Source organism: Scophthalmus maximus, chromosome 11 (assembly GCF_022379125.1).
Source record: "Scophthalmus maximus strain ysfricsl-2021 chromosome 11, ASM2237912v1, whole genome shotgun sequence".
Taxonomy (NCBI): domain Eukaryota; kingdom Metazoa; phylum Chordata; class Actinopteri; order Pleuronectiformes; family Scophthalmidae; genus Scophthalmus; species Scophthalmus maximus.
Window position 1 is genome coordinate 4020697 of NC_061525.1, and position 14973 is coordinate 4035669.

Sequence of the window (14973 nt, forward strand, 5' to 3'; positions counted from 1 at the left end):
TGACCCATTGAATAACAGAGATGTGTTGTACAAAAATAACAATGAGGCACAGGATTTTTTTTGCTATTGTAATTTGATTTTAAAGTGCATATATGTGAAACACAAGTAGACCGTTTAACGTCGCACTTTATGTTGGACCACGAGTGAATGTTCGCATCAATAAGAGCTTTGGTCATATATTTGTAGCGCCTCGTGCCAAAACACCCCGGTCAACACCATTGTGTAGTAGGGTAAATGTAGAAAAATCCAGATCTAGTGGATTTAAATGTGGTTTCAATTTAAATTTAAAGGAGATTATGATTTCATGAGCTGCATTGTTCAGTTGCGTTAGCTATAAGGCTTGATTGAATTGGGCCTTGGCGACAGTACTGTGCGCTTTACCGATCGCCACTGTAGTTACTTATGAAGTCGCACTTTTATTTGCCACAGGATGAATGTTCAATATTCTCAGACAAAAATCCTCACCGTTGTCGGATGGGTTATATGGCAGACTATTTTTAGACAGGGAGCAGTTGCCAGGCAAACTAAACCTCTGGTTCCACTCTTTAGGCTAAGCTGACTCCAGCCACAGCGTTATTGTACAGACACGAGGACACTATCAATCTCCTCATCTCTGTTAAACTATTCTGTTAAGTAATAATAACTAAACTTTGATGGACATTCTGTCATTATTATAGACCTTTCATGAATAAAACAACGAATGTATGAATTAGAACTGTATTAAACAGACTTTTAAATACAGAAAACAATCATTAGCTACAATACAAGTTTGATTTACACGTGAACTGTATGGTTATATGGTGATCTGTTCATAAAGCTAAGTTTGTAAATACAGTCATAACCGTCCACTCCATATGACACATGCAGTGGGTGTGTGCTGTCCCGTGTGGGGTGTGCCTTATCTCTGACACGTTTTGGGGGGAAAGCATCAGCACCGATCTCATGACTGACGAGCATCACAATGACAGCGACTGTAACCGCTCGGTGAACTCTTCTCGTGTGTGTCATGTTGGGTCAGCCATCCTCAGGCTCAGGTCAGCCGCCGACACTGAAGCTGAACTACGGTTCAAAACCCAAAGATATTTAGTCTACTGTCTTACAAGATGAGAACGCGATCACGAGTGACGATGTAGAACAAGAGAATTCAATTGTTTTACTCTCTAAAAAATATGTTATTATTGATTGTTAAAATAGTTGCCGGATATTTTCTTCCATTCAAATAGTTGCTTCTCGTAAACAGTTCGCGTTTAACTATTGGAATACCTTTTTCATTCACAAGAATTTATTCATGACATTTGGTACCAGTGTTACCTCACTTTTAATTTAGCTAAATTTTTCCCAGATCTGTTGACATGATGCATTTACAGCTCACATACAGTATCCACACTATTTGTGAAAATGAGGATTGAAGATCTCTGTTTGTCAGTCCTCTAATATTACAGAATTGTCAGATTTGGATAGGAGCATTAATAAATAACAGTAATTATATTGTGCTTATTAAGCAGTCTATATATTCCTGCTTCACTATTATTATTATTATTATTATTATACAACAGCAGCCCAGAGGTGCGACTTGAAGACTACAGACAGTTTTATTGCTCAAAATGTTATTGCTCAACCCAGGCAGAGGGATACATAATAAGTATTCATCCACTTGTGCTTTCCAGCCTCATATTTTGGGTTTTCTGTTATTTTCCAGTTTTCCTCGTCTTGTAATAATATAAATGTTTAAACACACTTGTGCCCGTGTTGAAATGTGGGCTTGAAATAGCACTGGCAAAGCAAGGTAAACCCAATCCCGATACTTTCTCAGAAGCTTACAACACAAAAATAGCAGCTGCTGGTGGCTCATGCTCCATTTCGCCTTGTGCCATGTTGATGAGTAAGACAAGCTGGTTAGCATGACAATCATCGGCCTTGTTTTTCTTGTTTCTCCGTGCATAATATTAATATCAGACCAGAGCACGTACAGAAAACACATGATGTAAGCATTTGTTTGGCTCTACTAGGTGGAAGATCGGCAGCGTTTGTCTTGCGGTCGTGTTGTCTTTTTCTCAATTCATGATCACTTGAAAGAAAAGAAAAATAGAATATTTAGGTACTGTTATTTTACCGACAGCTGGGAGCTGGTGTCTTGCATTAGTAGGTTTTGACTTGTGTGTCACACTTTGTATTGTTTTGTCAAAAACTGGGCTACTTACATTGCTTTACCAACCAGGCTTGAAATTTTTATTTTTATTTTTGTATTTTTCGACTCCTACCGGTTTTGATAACATTGTGCTTAATACAATATTTGCTGAGATCTCACAATAGCTTAGAATAAGTCCAACAGTACGGGAAGGAGAAGCAGTCAGATGATCATACATGTTGACAAAAAAGAGGGAACAGTGCACATTTCAACCCTTCATACACGCTGCAGTTGTTTCCTTGCATTGAGATGTTATTGTCAATGCTAAAGGGTCACTCATCATTTCCAGATCTACCACCAAACTCAGGGGTTTAGATAATCTGTTGGCTTGTTGACTAGCTGTGTGATCATCTGACTGCTAGAAATAACTATCAGTATTGGCTCATGTCTATTGCTGTCCACAAAAGTTACGGCGTGACCTCACCTCAAATGTAAGAGCCCCGACAACCTCCCGGTCTCACCGTTTCCTCTTTGACTCCTGCAGACTAGGTGAAGGGAGAGGGTGGCGCGCTTGTGTGAAAACTGAGGGGTTCATTCTGCTCTGGCTTTGCGTCTGCACCTTTTGTTGAGTCAACAGTATTCTTAGACTGTCTGAATCTCAATTGGTCAGACAGCTTATGGTTTGATTTGAGTTGAGTTGGTGTGAGTTGGAGATTTACTTTGTTGCTTGGCAAATTGGGGCCTGTACTTTTAGTAGCTGTGAGTTGTTCCACTGGGTCATGTTGACTGCCGGGTCTTTTTGGTCAGTGTATGGCGTGTCTGTCAGGACAGCTATTTTAACTAAACACACTGAAGCTGGTGTCCGTAGTCACAGAACTGTACCATTCTACGGGTACAGCAGAGATCTTGTCCTCTCATCCTTGTCATTGATTATACATTAGAATTAAACCTAAGTGTATTTTCTAGTTGCATATCTAGGACAGGGTCCGGGTGGGCGCAGGGTGTGCAGCAGCCCCGATGTTCTTTTTGACTTCCTCTACCTCTGGCAATCCCTGAACTCTTCCAGGCAGAGACCCACATCATCTTTTCGATATACCTGCCGATGTCTGGCCACCCATGGCCAGTTGCTTCTCAACTGGCCATGGAACAGAAAGAGGTTTGCCAGGGGCAATGTGATGTGGATGGAGGGGAATGCATATGATGCAAAGATGGTGTGTGAGGTTAAAGGAACAATTGGAAATAGGTTGTTACAACTGAGCCCACTGATCATTCAGTTGGAATGGCAGTTCTGGTGCCCACGTGACCAAATTCAACACAACTCAATCCATCTTAACTCTGTCATGTGGCAGCTGTCTGCACATCCATGGGTACATAACAAATATACACTGCTAACACCTAAATCTGTGTATTTTTAATGGTGCCAGTTTTTGAAAATGTAAACAAAAATTACCTGTGGCCCACAGGCAACTGACGACATGGCAGCATTACACTTCTTGTTAACATTCCTCAGATTATGGTTACTGTGGTTACAAAGTTTTTTGAGCACGATAATCCTCCAATTCCAAGTCAGAAAAAGAATAATAAAAATACGTCAATTAGATTTTTGTTTATGTTGCACTCATTATGTTTTGACAACGCTAAGGTTTAGATTCCAATTCTCTCGCTGCATTGGAAATCTGTCAATATATATATATATATATTTATATATATCGTGTAGAGTAGTTGTGTCAGTTTGTCTGAGGGAGGATCCACAGTATTAGATTTTGAAAACTGATTTCAACAGACTTCTGAAGTGTGAGCGGGTCAGCTGGTCTAGTTGACATGGCAACAGGTCGGCTTGCTTGTTAAACGATTGTTTTCGTGCCAGTTTGAGACTGTATGACTGTTCAGAAGGCTTTCAATCTGTTCTGGAACAGTGACACAGAAGGCTCCGTCCTGTTCTGGAACACTCCCGCGTACTCTCTGAACTCTATGTCTCTCATCAGCAACAATTAATTAGTTTTCATTGCCCTCCAAAGCAATGGGTTGTACCAAGGTTGAATTCAAACGCTTGAAGGAAGAGATTGTCAGCCTAATTTAGCTGACGGAACAAAACAGCTATCCCTCGGTGATAGTACTCTGAAGTCCCCATGAAATTTGCTCGGAGACCGCTTTTGTCCCACTTTTTATACCAGACCGCTGAGCTCCCTGCATCAGATATCAGAATACAAACACTGACTCTTTGCCCCTTTTCACATTGTAGTTTTCCACCTCTGGGATTTAGACGTTCAGACACACACACACACACACACGCACACACACACGGAGCCTGATGATGGAATGTGCTTCTTGGCTGTTTGTTGTGTACACACACTTGAGCCTGGGTCACGAGATTGTTGCAGGGGACACGTTGCAAGTCTGTCACTGCAGACGTCAGTTCAGCTCAAGTCGGAACAGCGTCAAATATTATTATTCTTTCTCTGAAGACAAGTTGGAAGAACGCATGCTGACATGGACAGTTTTAGTGAACGGAAACGAAGAGCTGGCCGTGTGTTTTTCCCATAATTTTTGCCTGATTGGTATTTTGTTGACCCTGACCTATACATTTTGTCACTTGATAGCTCGGCAACAGAATAAATGATTGGTGTTGTAAACCGAACGGTTTGTCCAGGTGGGCGGGTCACCTTAAAGTTGTGACATCACAACCTTACGGAAAGCCACGGTGGATTCCTCGTTTTTAGGCTCAGTTGGTGAATTTGGCCGTGTGTTACACAGTGTTTATATAGCACCTAGACCTGCTTCACGATAAAATCCCACCCTCTACAATAAGAGACCTTTAACTGTCATCGGGTGCTGGTAGTCAACAGCCCTGTGTAACCATCAGCAGAGCACTATATGTTCCTACGCCTAATATTTCCTCAACATTTCTTTCCCACAACAGAGAGCTGGTCTATCCTGGGCTGTCCAAAATGTCGAAATATAACCCTCCTTTCCCAAAAACGGATGTATGACAGCACATCGTCCCTCTGGCCCTGTCGGATTCAATCACACTTATCATCAGACTTGTGTCATGGAATAAAACAACACTGGTGCAACACCCGCATGTTTTCAAAAAAGTTTGCTTCCAGCTCTAGTAGTCAACATTTATTTAGAGGAGACATGACTTCGAAACCCCCGAGGGGTGAGTCAAGTTTCAGTAAACAAGTTTTTGCTGGCTCCTTCAATAATGAATCGTATGTTTTAGAGCCCGACCGATATATCGGTTGGGCGATAATACCGGCCGATATTAGCCCGTTCACACACATATCGGTATGGGCCGAAATTTTAAGAGCCCGACCGCTATGATCGGCCAACTGATTTGAGCCATTAAATGTGCATTTATGTTTAAATTTTTTGTAAAATAAATGTTTGTTATAAGTTGTATGTATTTGTATTTTCAATTTATAGTTATCTATGATACAGTTCATGGTTACACTAAAATATCAAGCCTCAATTACATTTCTTTGTCATAAAGGTTTGATAACAACTTCTTAGGAATCATTGACAGATTAAGCTATATATATGTACCACAGCCGATGTATCGGTATCGGGAATATTGTACTCCCAAATATCAATATCGGCATCAGGCCCTCAAAAAATCCATATTGGTCGGGCTCTAGTATGTTTTAGTTGCTTCCACTGGTATTGTCATTTTATTTTATGCGAGAAGTGAAACCTGTTACAGACCCTCAAACCACTATAAGCACTAAACCATTCTGGTGTTTTTCAGCCTTAGGTTTTATGGCTGGCAAATTTAATATTTGGATTCAGTCTCACAGCTCTCATCAACTTTAAGCGGTAGCAGCCAGCTGATATCAGTGGGATGAAACCTTCTGTGCAGAACATGAATGGCACCACACACAGACGAAGTAAGCATCTATCAAGAGTTAGTAGAGACCAAAACAGAGCAAAAAGGAGAGGGAAAATTTACCTTACATACGTCAGATGACTTGTAAAGTATTTATATAGCATTTTTCTAGTCTTATCAATTCACACACACACACACACACTCATACAGCGCTGCTATGCACAGCCCAAGGACACTTTGGCATGCTGACTGGTGGAAGCAGTGATGAAACCGTCGGCCTTTTAACAAGTCTAATATGAAGTTGATAAAATGCTACTGTCATGTTCAAGTCGCGTCCAACAAAACATTTAAGGTAGACCTGAATGACTGTTCATATGTTTGTTTGTTTTTTAAAACACCTTTCTGAATTGCCTCTTGTGCAGTGCGAAAGGGATTATGTAAGGTTGACTTAGCATCGATTACCACAGGGTTTTCTTTTCTCTCACTACCTATCATATTCTGGTTTTCTTTAAGTGCAACAATTGAAAAAAAAAAAAGGGCTCTAAATCTCAAAAGAAGCCAATCTTCTCCCAGAGGAATCGTACATGGATGATGGGCAATTTTGAATCCTTGCCTCTGAAAGTCATGGGTTGACAGTGCCTGCACTTGGCTCAGCATTGCTGGGACCTATAGGTTTGTCTTTTCATCCTCTTATTCTTGACCGCAGGGCCCGTAGTGAAAACTCTTGTCTATCACCGCTGTTCTGTGCCATGCTGGGGATTTTTACAGGAACCTCATTAAAGACCCATTTTGAGACTGCAGAGCCTAATTTTAGAACTGAGGGGCTGGGGTGTTATAAGACACACACACACACACACACACACACACACACATTCTCACCTCATCCCATGGAACAGCCCATGTAGTGGCATGTACATATGTCCTGCCACAGGGCGGTTTTAGGTCCTCTGTCGGTCACCATCATTACGGGACAAGAGTCTCCTTGGACCCTGGCATTAGACCTTGAGCGCGTGGAAGGGGGCGGGGCTGTGACGTGCGGACTGCGCGGCCGGGGGCGGTCTCTGACGGTTTTGGGGGGCGGGGCTCCAGCCCGTAAAGCAGAATGGGAGCGCAGGATGCGTTTACTGCCATTCACGGAGCGGCTCTCCGGACCGGAGCAGGGCGCTGCGATTACACCCGACCACACGGCAGCCCGGTGTCGCGAGGTCTTCTTTAGTTATTTAAAAAAAAAAAGCCACAGGTCTTTTATTTATTTAATTTTTTTAATTTTTTTTTTTTTTTTACTAGACACCGTTATATGAATGAATGAATGAATGAACGCCAGCGGGCAGAGGGGACGATCGGACACGGAGCGACGCGTCTCATTCGCCTCCCCGCGATAGAAAGAACCAACAAAAAAACAACCTGACTGAAGTGACTCGGTCCCCGCGCCCTCGGTCCCCGCGCCCTCGCGCCCCGCGCCGGCATGCCGAGCATGCGACAGTCGTACACGGTGACCGTGCCCGAGGAGCCGCCGGCCGCCGCCTTCCCGTTCCTGAAGCAGGAGATGCGGCGGAAGGGCAGCGGCGTGTCCGGCTCCGTGCTGGTGTCCACGTTCGTGGGGCTCCTGATCAACCAGGCCAAGGTAAGAGAGTTGTCTGTGGCTCGAAGGGGGGTTGGGGTTGTGTCGTTGCTTTCGGATGGGCAGATCTCCGGAGCTCGATAGATGCTTTGTGGATGGCTGGCATTAATGAATGGAGGCATGTACAGTACAGTACAGTACAGTACACAAACCTTTGGCACAGACACTGGTCCGTGTGTGGTTACCTGTCTGTTATCTGATGTCACCACACCAGCGTACAGTGTGAAGAAGAAGAAGAAGAAGAAGAAGAAGGAAGCCTGGCTTCAGGGGTCACATTAAAAGGTCACATAGCTTCCTGATGTCTGGAAGGTAATATTTCACAAATGGAGGCTCATGTCTGCGAATCGGGACGCGTTCCTGTCGAGGAGAGGCGTGTTTTGCCCCATCGCACAGAGGACACCGGTCACAGCATCATCAGCATCAGCATCAGCATCGTCGTCGTCGTCGCCGTCGTGGTGTGATGTGACGTGATGTGATGTGATGTGAGAGAGGGAGAGGATGTCGAACGTTGAAAGATGATGAGAGTCATTTGCGGAGGTAAGCCGCTCTCTTAAGCCGCTGTGCTCCGCTGTGCTCCGCTGTACCGGGATCAGCGGGGCCGCACTGGCATGTCACCGGTTACATCACCACCGTTTAATCCCCCGCGTACATTACAGCCGCTCTTACTACTACACTGCTCGTCTGTGTCCTCCCGTACGGGCCAACAAATGAGCCATTCTGAAAGATATTCCTCCATATGCACTGGGATATATGTACGTCGCCTCTGGCTGTTTCCATAGGGACGCAGCCACAGATAGAGATTAATAAAGGTCTGAGGTACAAAGTGTACAAAAAACCACTGGGACTATTGGCACAGTGCAGCCTTCAGTTGAAGGAATTATGGCGTGGCTTTTAAATTGAAAGCGGCATTTGATGGTTTTCAGTTGACTCGAGCTATTTTACAGTTTAAGTTGAAGTCCGGGCAGAAAAAACTGTTAAAGATAGAGAAACACGGGATGTCACAACTTCCACGGAAAACCAGGTGGACTAGTTGCTAAGGAATAACATGAAATATAAGTCCTCAAAAGTCAGAAATGAACTGAGTGAGTGTATTGAACATAAGCGTTCAACAATGACGTGCCAATACTACAGTATCAAGTAAACGACTCATTGCAGCAAACCAGTATTTATGCCTAAATGATGCACTGATGGCGTCTGAAATGGACCCAGTGGTTAGCACACACCCTGTGTGGATAAATGGACGTTTAATGTACTTGTCAGCTGTATTTGTCCTAATATGAGCAGAATAAGAGGAATGACGTTTGCCGGCCACCTTCCTGCTACCACCATTTTTCTACGTGTGTTTTGTGTGTGTGTGTGTGTGTGTGTGTGTGTGTATTGTTCCCAAGCTACTGTGTGCCATATTCTGTTATGTAATGAGAAATCACATTAGAATACACTTTAGTGCTGGCCAGGGCCTGGAAGATTGGCACGTTTTTCTGTTTTGTTGTCACCATCCACCTGCTCCTGTTGTCCTGTCCTTGTCTCTCCGCTCTCGCTTATTGTCCGTCTCCCCCCCCCCTCTACAGACCACCACACGCCTGCCAAGCAAACATGCTCTCTGTTTCTCTTTGTGCATATACGTGAATTAGTGCCAGATCATTTTTTAATGAGAGAATTGTGTGTGTGTGTACGACTGGTAGCATGAACTTATAATGTGTGTGTGTGTGTGTGTGTGTGTGTGTGTGTGTGTGTGTGTGTGCATGCGTGCGGTTATCTGTCATCCTGCACATTGCTGTAGTGCTTCTGCACATGGTAGCTGTGAGGCTAAAGGTTGCTTCCTGTTGCCCCTGTCTAACTCTTCCTCTACTATTGTGCTGCGCATCAGAATTCATTCTGAAACGAAAATGAATCTCTCTTGATAATTTATTAATCATTAATTAAAAAAAAAAAGAAGGTTCCAGCATTTTTCCAGGTCAATGATTTGCTGGTTTTGTACCAATGTAAGTTGCATGTGTTTGGGGCTCTTATTTCAGTGAAAGGATGGGCTATAAGACATTAATATCAGAATATGAATAGTAATAGTTTTCCCTTTTCAGTACATATTATGATTTGGTACGTGCATGCTCCATTACATTTAAGAATTGATCAAGTGGTCCCTGCTGTGCAATCTGTTATGTTTAACCTGTTATATGCATTATGTTGACAACTATAATGATGCCACTGCAAACACTTTTTTTTTCTGGAAACAATGAATGTGCAAAATAAAAGGTTACTAAACCTTAAATGTAACTGTTAAATGGTATAGATGTAAATTTGGCCTCAAGCATTTTCATCTTGATGTAATATAAGTTAAACTTAAATAGGGCTGCAACTAATGAATCTGTCGATTATTTTCTCGATTAATCGATTAGTTGTTTTGGTCCATAAATGTCAATCATGTTTCCCAAAACCCAAGATGATGTTTGGTTTTGTCCACACACTAAAGATATTTAGTTCACTCTCATAGAGGAGCAAAGTAACCAGAAAACACTCACATTTAAGAAGGCGAAATCAGAGAAATTTGGACTTTTTCTTGAACCGATTAATCGATTATTCAAAATAGTTGGCGATTAATTTAGTAATCGATTACTAATCGATTCATCGACGAACTGTTGCAGCTCTAAACTTAACTAATTCATTTATTTAATATATTAAAACCAAGCCATTCTTCTCATAGACGTAAAATTATCCTTGTGGACGTTTCAGCCAAAGACAAATATTATCCGCATGCTGTGTTTGGAGTGGGAATGACCTGGCTGTTGATCCTTCACAAGGATATCATGTGTGGTATTTCTGAGGTGTGTGCACGTTGTTGCACAGCAGTGTTTGGTTATCTTCAGTGCACCTATCCAGGCCTGTGGTGTGACTATGCACTGCGGGGTGTAGTGAGTAGACCCAGGACCAGGGGCCCAGGCTCCGGTCGGATGAAAACACGAGCCCGTTGGCTAATAGTAGTAACATTCTCCCACTGTCAGGGTCATTGTTTTTGACTGTAAGAGAAATACCTCACCAGTTGGGGATGTATGAAGAAGAACATTGCTTAATGGCTACATGCTGTCTAGCTGTTCTCTAAACAATGTCGGATTTTAGCATGAGACCCCTGGTGGGTGAAGACGGCGTGTGAAGAGTCTTTGATGTAATGGGGGGGTGGGGGTCATTGGATCATAGGCTATATTTATAAGTATTTCTCAGAAAGACAGCCATTCTGCTCAGTAAGCGGATCTCACTGTTTACTTCACTTGAGTTTTCGCTCACCCACCAACGAGTTTGTGACCGTCACTTTTGCTCCCTTGCAACTCGTCAGTAGCAAAAGACGGAAGTCAGAGGGAGAGAGAGGGAGTGAGATTGTTTATGACGGTCTGCCAAACAGAGAGACCGGTCAGAACAGACTGTTCTGCAGCTCTCTCTCTCTCTCGCTCTCTCGCCCTGTCATGCTGCCTTGCCAGCCAATCAGCAGCGGGCTCTCTGCGCTGCCAGGTGGACCCAGGCATCCTGCTGCTGGTGGTGTGAAGTTTAGTTTACAGCCCCAGAGACACAGGCAGAGTAGGGGAGGGGAGGGGAGGAAAGTGGCACTTGTTATTGCTTTGGTGTCGGGCAGCATGCTCACACAGCACTGCCAATGCTGCAGTTAGATATTAGTCATCCGCACTGATTTTGATTTAGCATTTTGCACTCAACGTGGGTGCACACGAATGGCGGAGACTGTATCCCCATGATGGTCCTCAAGTTACCTTCTAACTTGTTGAGGATCCTTGACAATCATTGTGTTATGGCAGTATATAATTTGAGACAATATAAATAACGCTTCATCTTCATGGAGGAGGGGAGACATTATATTGGTAGTTATTTTTTTAAACTTTTCATTGTTTACAAATGCACTTTATCACACTACACATGCATATAATCCATGCATATAATCCTATAACATTACCTACCAAGTACCATTATAAATGATTTTCCCCACCTCTTATGTAATTCATAGATATTACTAATAGCAAAGTTATATCACTAATGCTGTCAGCGCATTAAACCATATTAATGAGCAACGAGCACTTATAGTACTGTCGTAGGATCACCTCAGCTACCACACAGTCACTTGTTGAAAACATTTATGGATGACGATTTCTCCGATTTTCCCAAGCTCAGATCCCACTAATAATAATAATAATAATAATAATAATTATACAAATAATAAGAATAAGAACACCCCTGGAAATATTGTCCTTTCAAATAAAGGAATCAGTGAGTCCTCTGATGAACTCAGATGCATGGATGCCAAGTAGAGAAATAGCTTTCGTTGCTGAGTCGGCTCCAACAAACGTCAGGCACAGTGTACATGCTGATATGTTGTTGCCTATCAGTGCATTTCTCCCACACACATACTTCCTCTAAGAATGTCCTGTTCGGTCAGTTGGAGCCGCCCATTTTTGATCAAGATCAGAATGTGAGCTGTAGTAAATTAAAGCGCGTTGGGCATCTGGATTCCTTCAAGATCAAACTTGACATGCCAGTAAACACAATGGACAGTTTAATCTCCCTGCTGCTGTGGGCAAAAGTTCCCCGAGTGCTGAGTCAAACTATGAAACCCTGGAGCAAAATCGCAGAATTCAATTCTCGCTCGACTCTCGCGTGTCGTTGTCCTCCTCTGTTTTGATATAATGTCAGCCTGGAAAGCTCAGGCAGGATCAGGGCTCATTCACGTCTTCCTGCCTCCTCACCTTGCTTCGACCCACTTGCTCTGCTCCAGCTGCTCGCTCATGTCCCTCGGAGGCCAGCAGTCCCACATCTCGGAAGTAACTAAGCACAGTCAGTGGACGGACAGATTTGACTTCCGCCAAGCTGGGCTCAAGCCAGAGGATCATTCTCCTGCCGTCTCTTATTCCGAGCTATAGGAAGCGGTTCCACCTGCGGCCTCTGGGATGCTTTTTAATGTGGCCTCGGTGTCGGTGATGCGTTTTGGCCTCAAAAGGAGGAGGGTTTCAAACGTGGGTCGCTAGTTGCCTGGGCTGCCTCTGACATTTATGAATAAAGGATTTATACAAAGTAATCCCCCTTGGGCGCTGCTTATTTTGTACAGTATGTATCCATACACTCACATGGAACAACTGGGAGTAGGAACAGTGGATGTTTGTTCCCTCATGTGACTGTCGGTTTCATTTAACTCCCCTCATGTGCTCCCTTTACTTTACTCGTCTCATCCCGCCTCTTTGATGAACCATGGGCTAGAGGAACTGATTGATGGATGTGTTATGTACAGTAGTAGATGGATAATTGTTAGACCATGGTATGATTTTGTTAAATAGTGATGAGCCAGCAGCTGCATGTAACCCCTGAGTGGAAATATCCTGGCTCGCAACAGTCAAACGAAAGTCTTTCGTCCAGCATTGACAGTTTTGAGGTGTCCAATGGTCTGTTTTAAAAGTCATCCTTCAGGTATGTGGTTTGGTTGGATACTAAAATAAAAAGTGGTCAGGTTTTTGATGAGAGAGTAGAGTGTTGTGATTGTATCCCAGGAGCATGTGACACTGCAGTCATGAGATCCAAGTACTCGACTACACGAAAAAAACCATGAGAAATCAGTGGTGGTTAGAGAATGGTCATGCTTGGTTAAAATAACATCCTGACGCTGCTTCATACTGAGGCTGCGTGTTTCACTGTGCAACGTTCACAGAATCGTTTGAACCTTTGGACTTTGCTCTGTTGTCTTTTGCGACCGTGAAAACGCGGTTTTCGGAAACAGCGAGGGGGGCCTGTGGTTATTTGCTCTCATCTCAAATTCCTCCAGTGTGGTGTGGAAGATTTCCCCTCAACAGTTTGTAAAAAAGCTCCAATAAAAGTTCACCGTGTCCTCACGAGCGCGTGGTGGTCGCTGGAGAGCTTCAAACGCCGCCCTCAAACAATAGTAAAAATATTGAATCGGTGAAATGGAGACTATCAGAACTAAATAAAGGCTCCTGGTCTAAAACTCACATCAGCTCCAACTCATTCACAGCCAGCGCCTCTCACACATTGATTCTCACACACACACACACACACACACAAAATCTCTCCACGCTACAGCGTCCGTCACTGTGACGTGGAGTTGTCCTCTGCCTCTCCGTCCCGCAAAAAAATAAGAATTGCGTTGCTATGGAGACAGAGCCCGGGATGTTGTGTCGTCATCAATACGTGGATTCGGAGGATCAGCCAATCGCGAGTGGACAAGCAGGCGTTATTAAATGCAAAGCTGCTATTATGGGGACCAGCTGTGGCATTACTCAGCACAGTGCAGCAATGTCAGACACATACAGTCCAGCTGTGTGTGTGTGTGTGTGTGTGTGTGTGTGTGTGTGTGTGTGTGTGTGTGTGTGTGTGTTATGAAATCCTTTTTTGAGAAGACTAGAGAGGATTTGTCCTGCATCCTGTCGTAACGGACTCGCGGCGAAGCGGCAATGTGCGTGTGTGTATATGTTGCGTGGTCATGGCTAATGAAGTGCACAGGAATTTACAGAAAGGAGGATTTAGATAAGCCAGGGCTAATTAAAACTGTAAAAAGAAAAAGAAATTCCCCTCCGCCCCATGCTGTACCGACGCTCTCATTCTCCTGAATTAGAGTCAGATGGGAGAGGTCATTTATATAACAGTAAAGGGGGGGGAAAAGCCCCTCCTGTATCGTTGCTCATAAGGAGATAAGCTGCGAGCTCACGTTACCGATGAACAGATGAACACGCGTCCAGTCATGCAAACGTCCAGAAGGCCCACAGCAGAGATCAGGGCCGGATGGCTCACTTTGACTTTTGCTGTCACCTTCAGTGTCCTTTTAGTCTAAACCTGTGATGCATGTGAAGCTCAGGTTTAGAGCTGAAATGACAGAAAAAATCCTCCAACAGCTAGAGGCTTTTAATAATCAATAAATTGTTTGAAGCTGCACTATTAAAATCTTTTTTTTTATTAACAATGCATTCAATGTGCAAACTGCCTACAGCCCACAAAGTGCTGTCCTCCAATCCCACAGGGCTTTTTAGTGTCTGGGGTTTTTCGGGGCGTAGATTTAGTGTGGAGGTTCAGTCCCAGGACTTCCGTCGACCAGTTCCCCTGCCCGGCACCGAACAGCCAACGACAGGGTCAGCAGTGGGCCGGCCAACCTAGCGGAGCATTCAGCAGATAAAAGAGACCGACCGTTCCCTTGGGAGCTAGTTGGGACCAAAACAGATCCCGAAAAGAAAAATGAATGCAGCTTTAAGTGAAAAGAGAAGAGCCATACATCCGCTGACGTGAAATCTGGCTGCTCTCCGTTCTGTATCACCGGATTGCTTCGGGGTGTTTCGGGCTGTTTGTCGTCCAAACAGGCAATTTGAAAATCTGCTTTTACTTTTACTAAAATATGACGACACTTTG

The 14973-nt window shown here is 43.8% G+C and overlaps 1 protein-coding gene across 14 annotated transcripts in view; it reads left to right on the forward strand.

The window, feature by feature from the left end:
- Positions 1-14973, forward strand: part of usp2a (ubiquitin specific peptidase 2a) — a 42508-nt gene that overhangs the window by 16408 nt on the left and 11127 nt on the right. Inside the window, exon 1 of one of the 14 annotated variants that reach the window (XM_035622412.2) lies at positions 7088-7578. The exons of 12 other annotated variants lie outside the window; for them this stretch is intronic. In XM_035622412.2, coding sequence (XP_035478305.1) covers positions 7420-7578 — 159 coding nt within the window. In that variant the 5' untranslated portion in view covers positions 7088-7419. Of the gene's footprint in view, positions 1-7087; positions 7579-14973 lie in introns of those variants that run through there. One more of the 14 variants, XM_035622411.2, reaches the window with a different exon arrangement.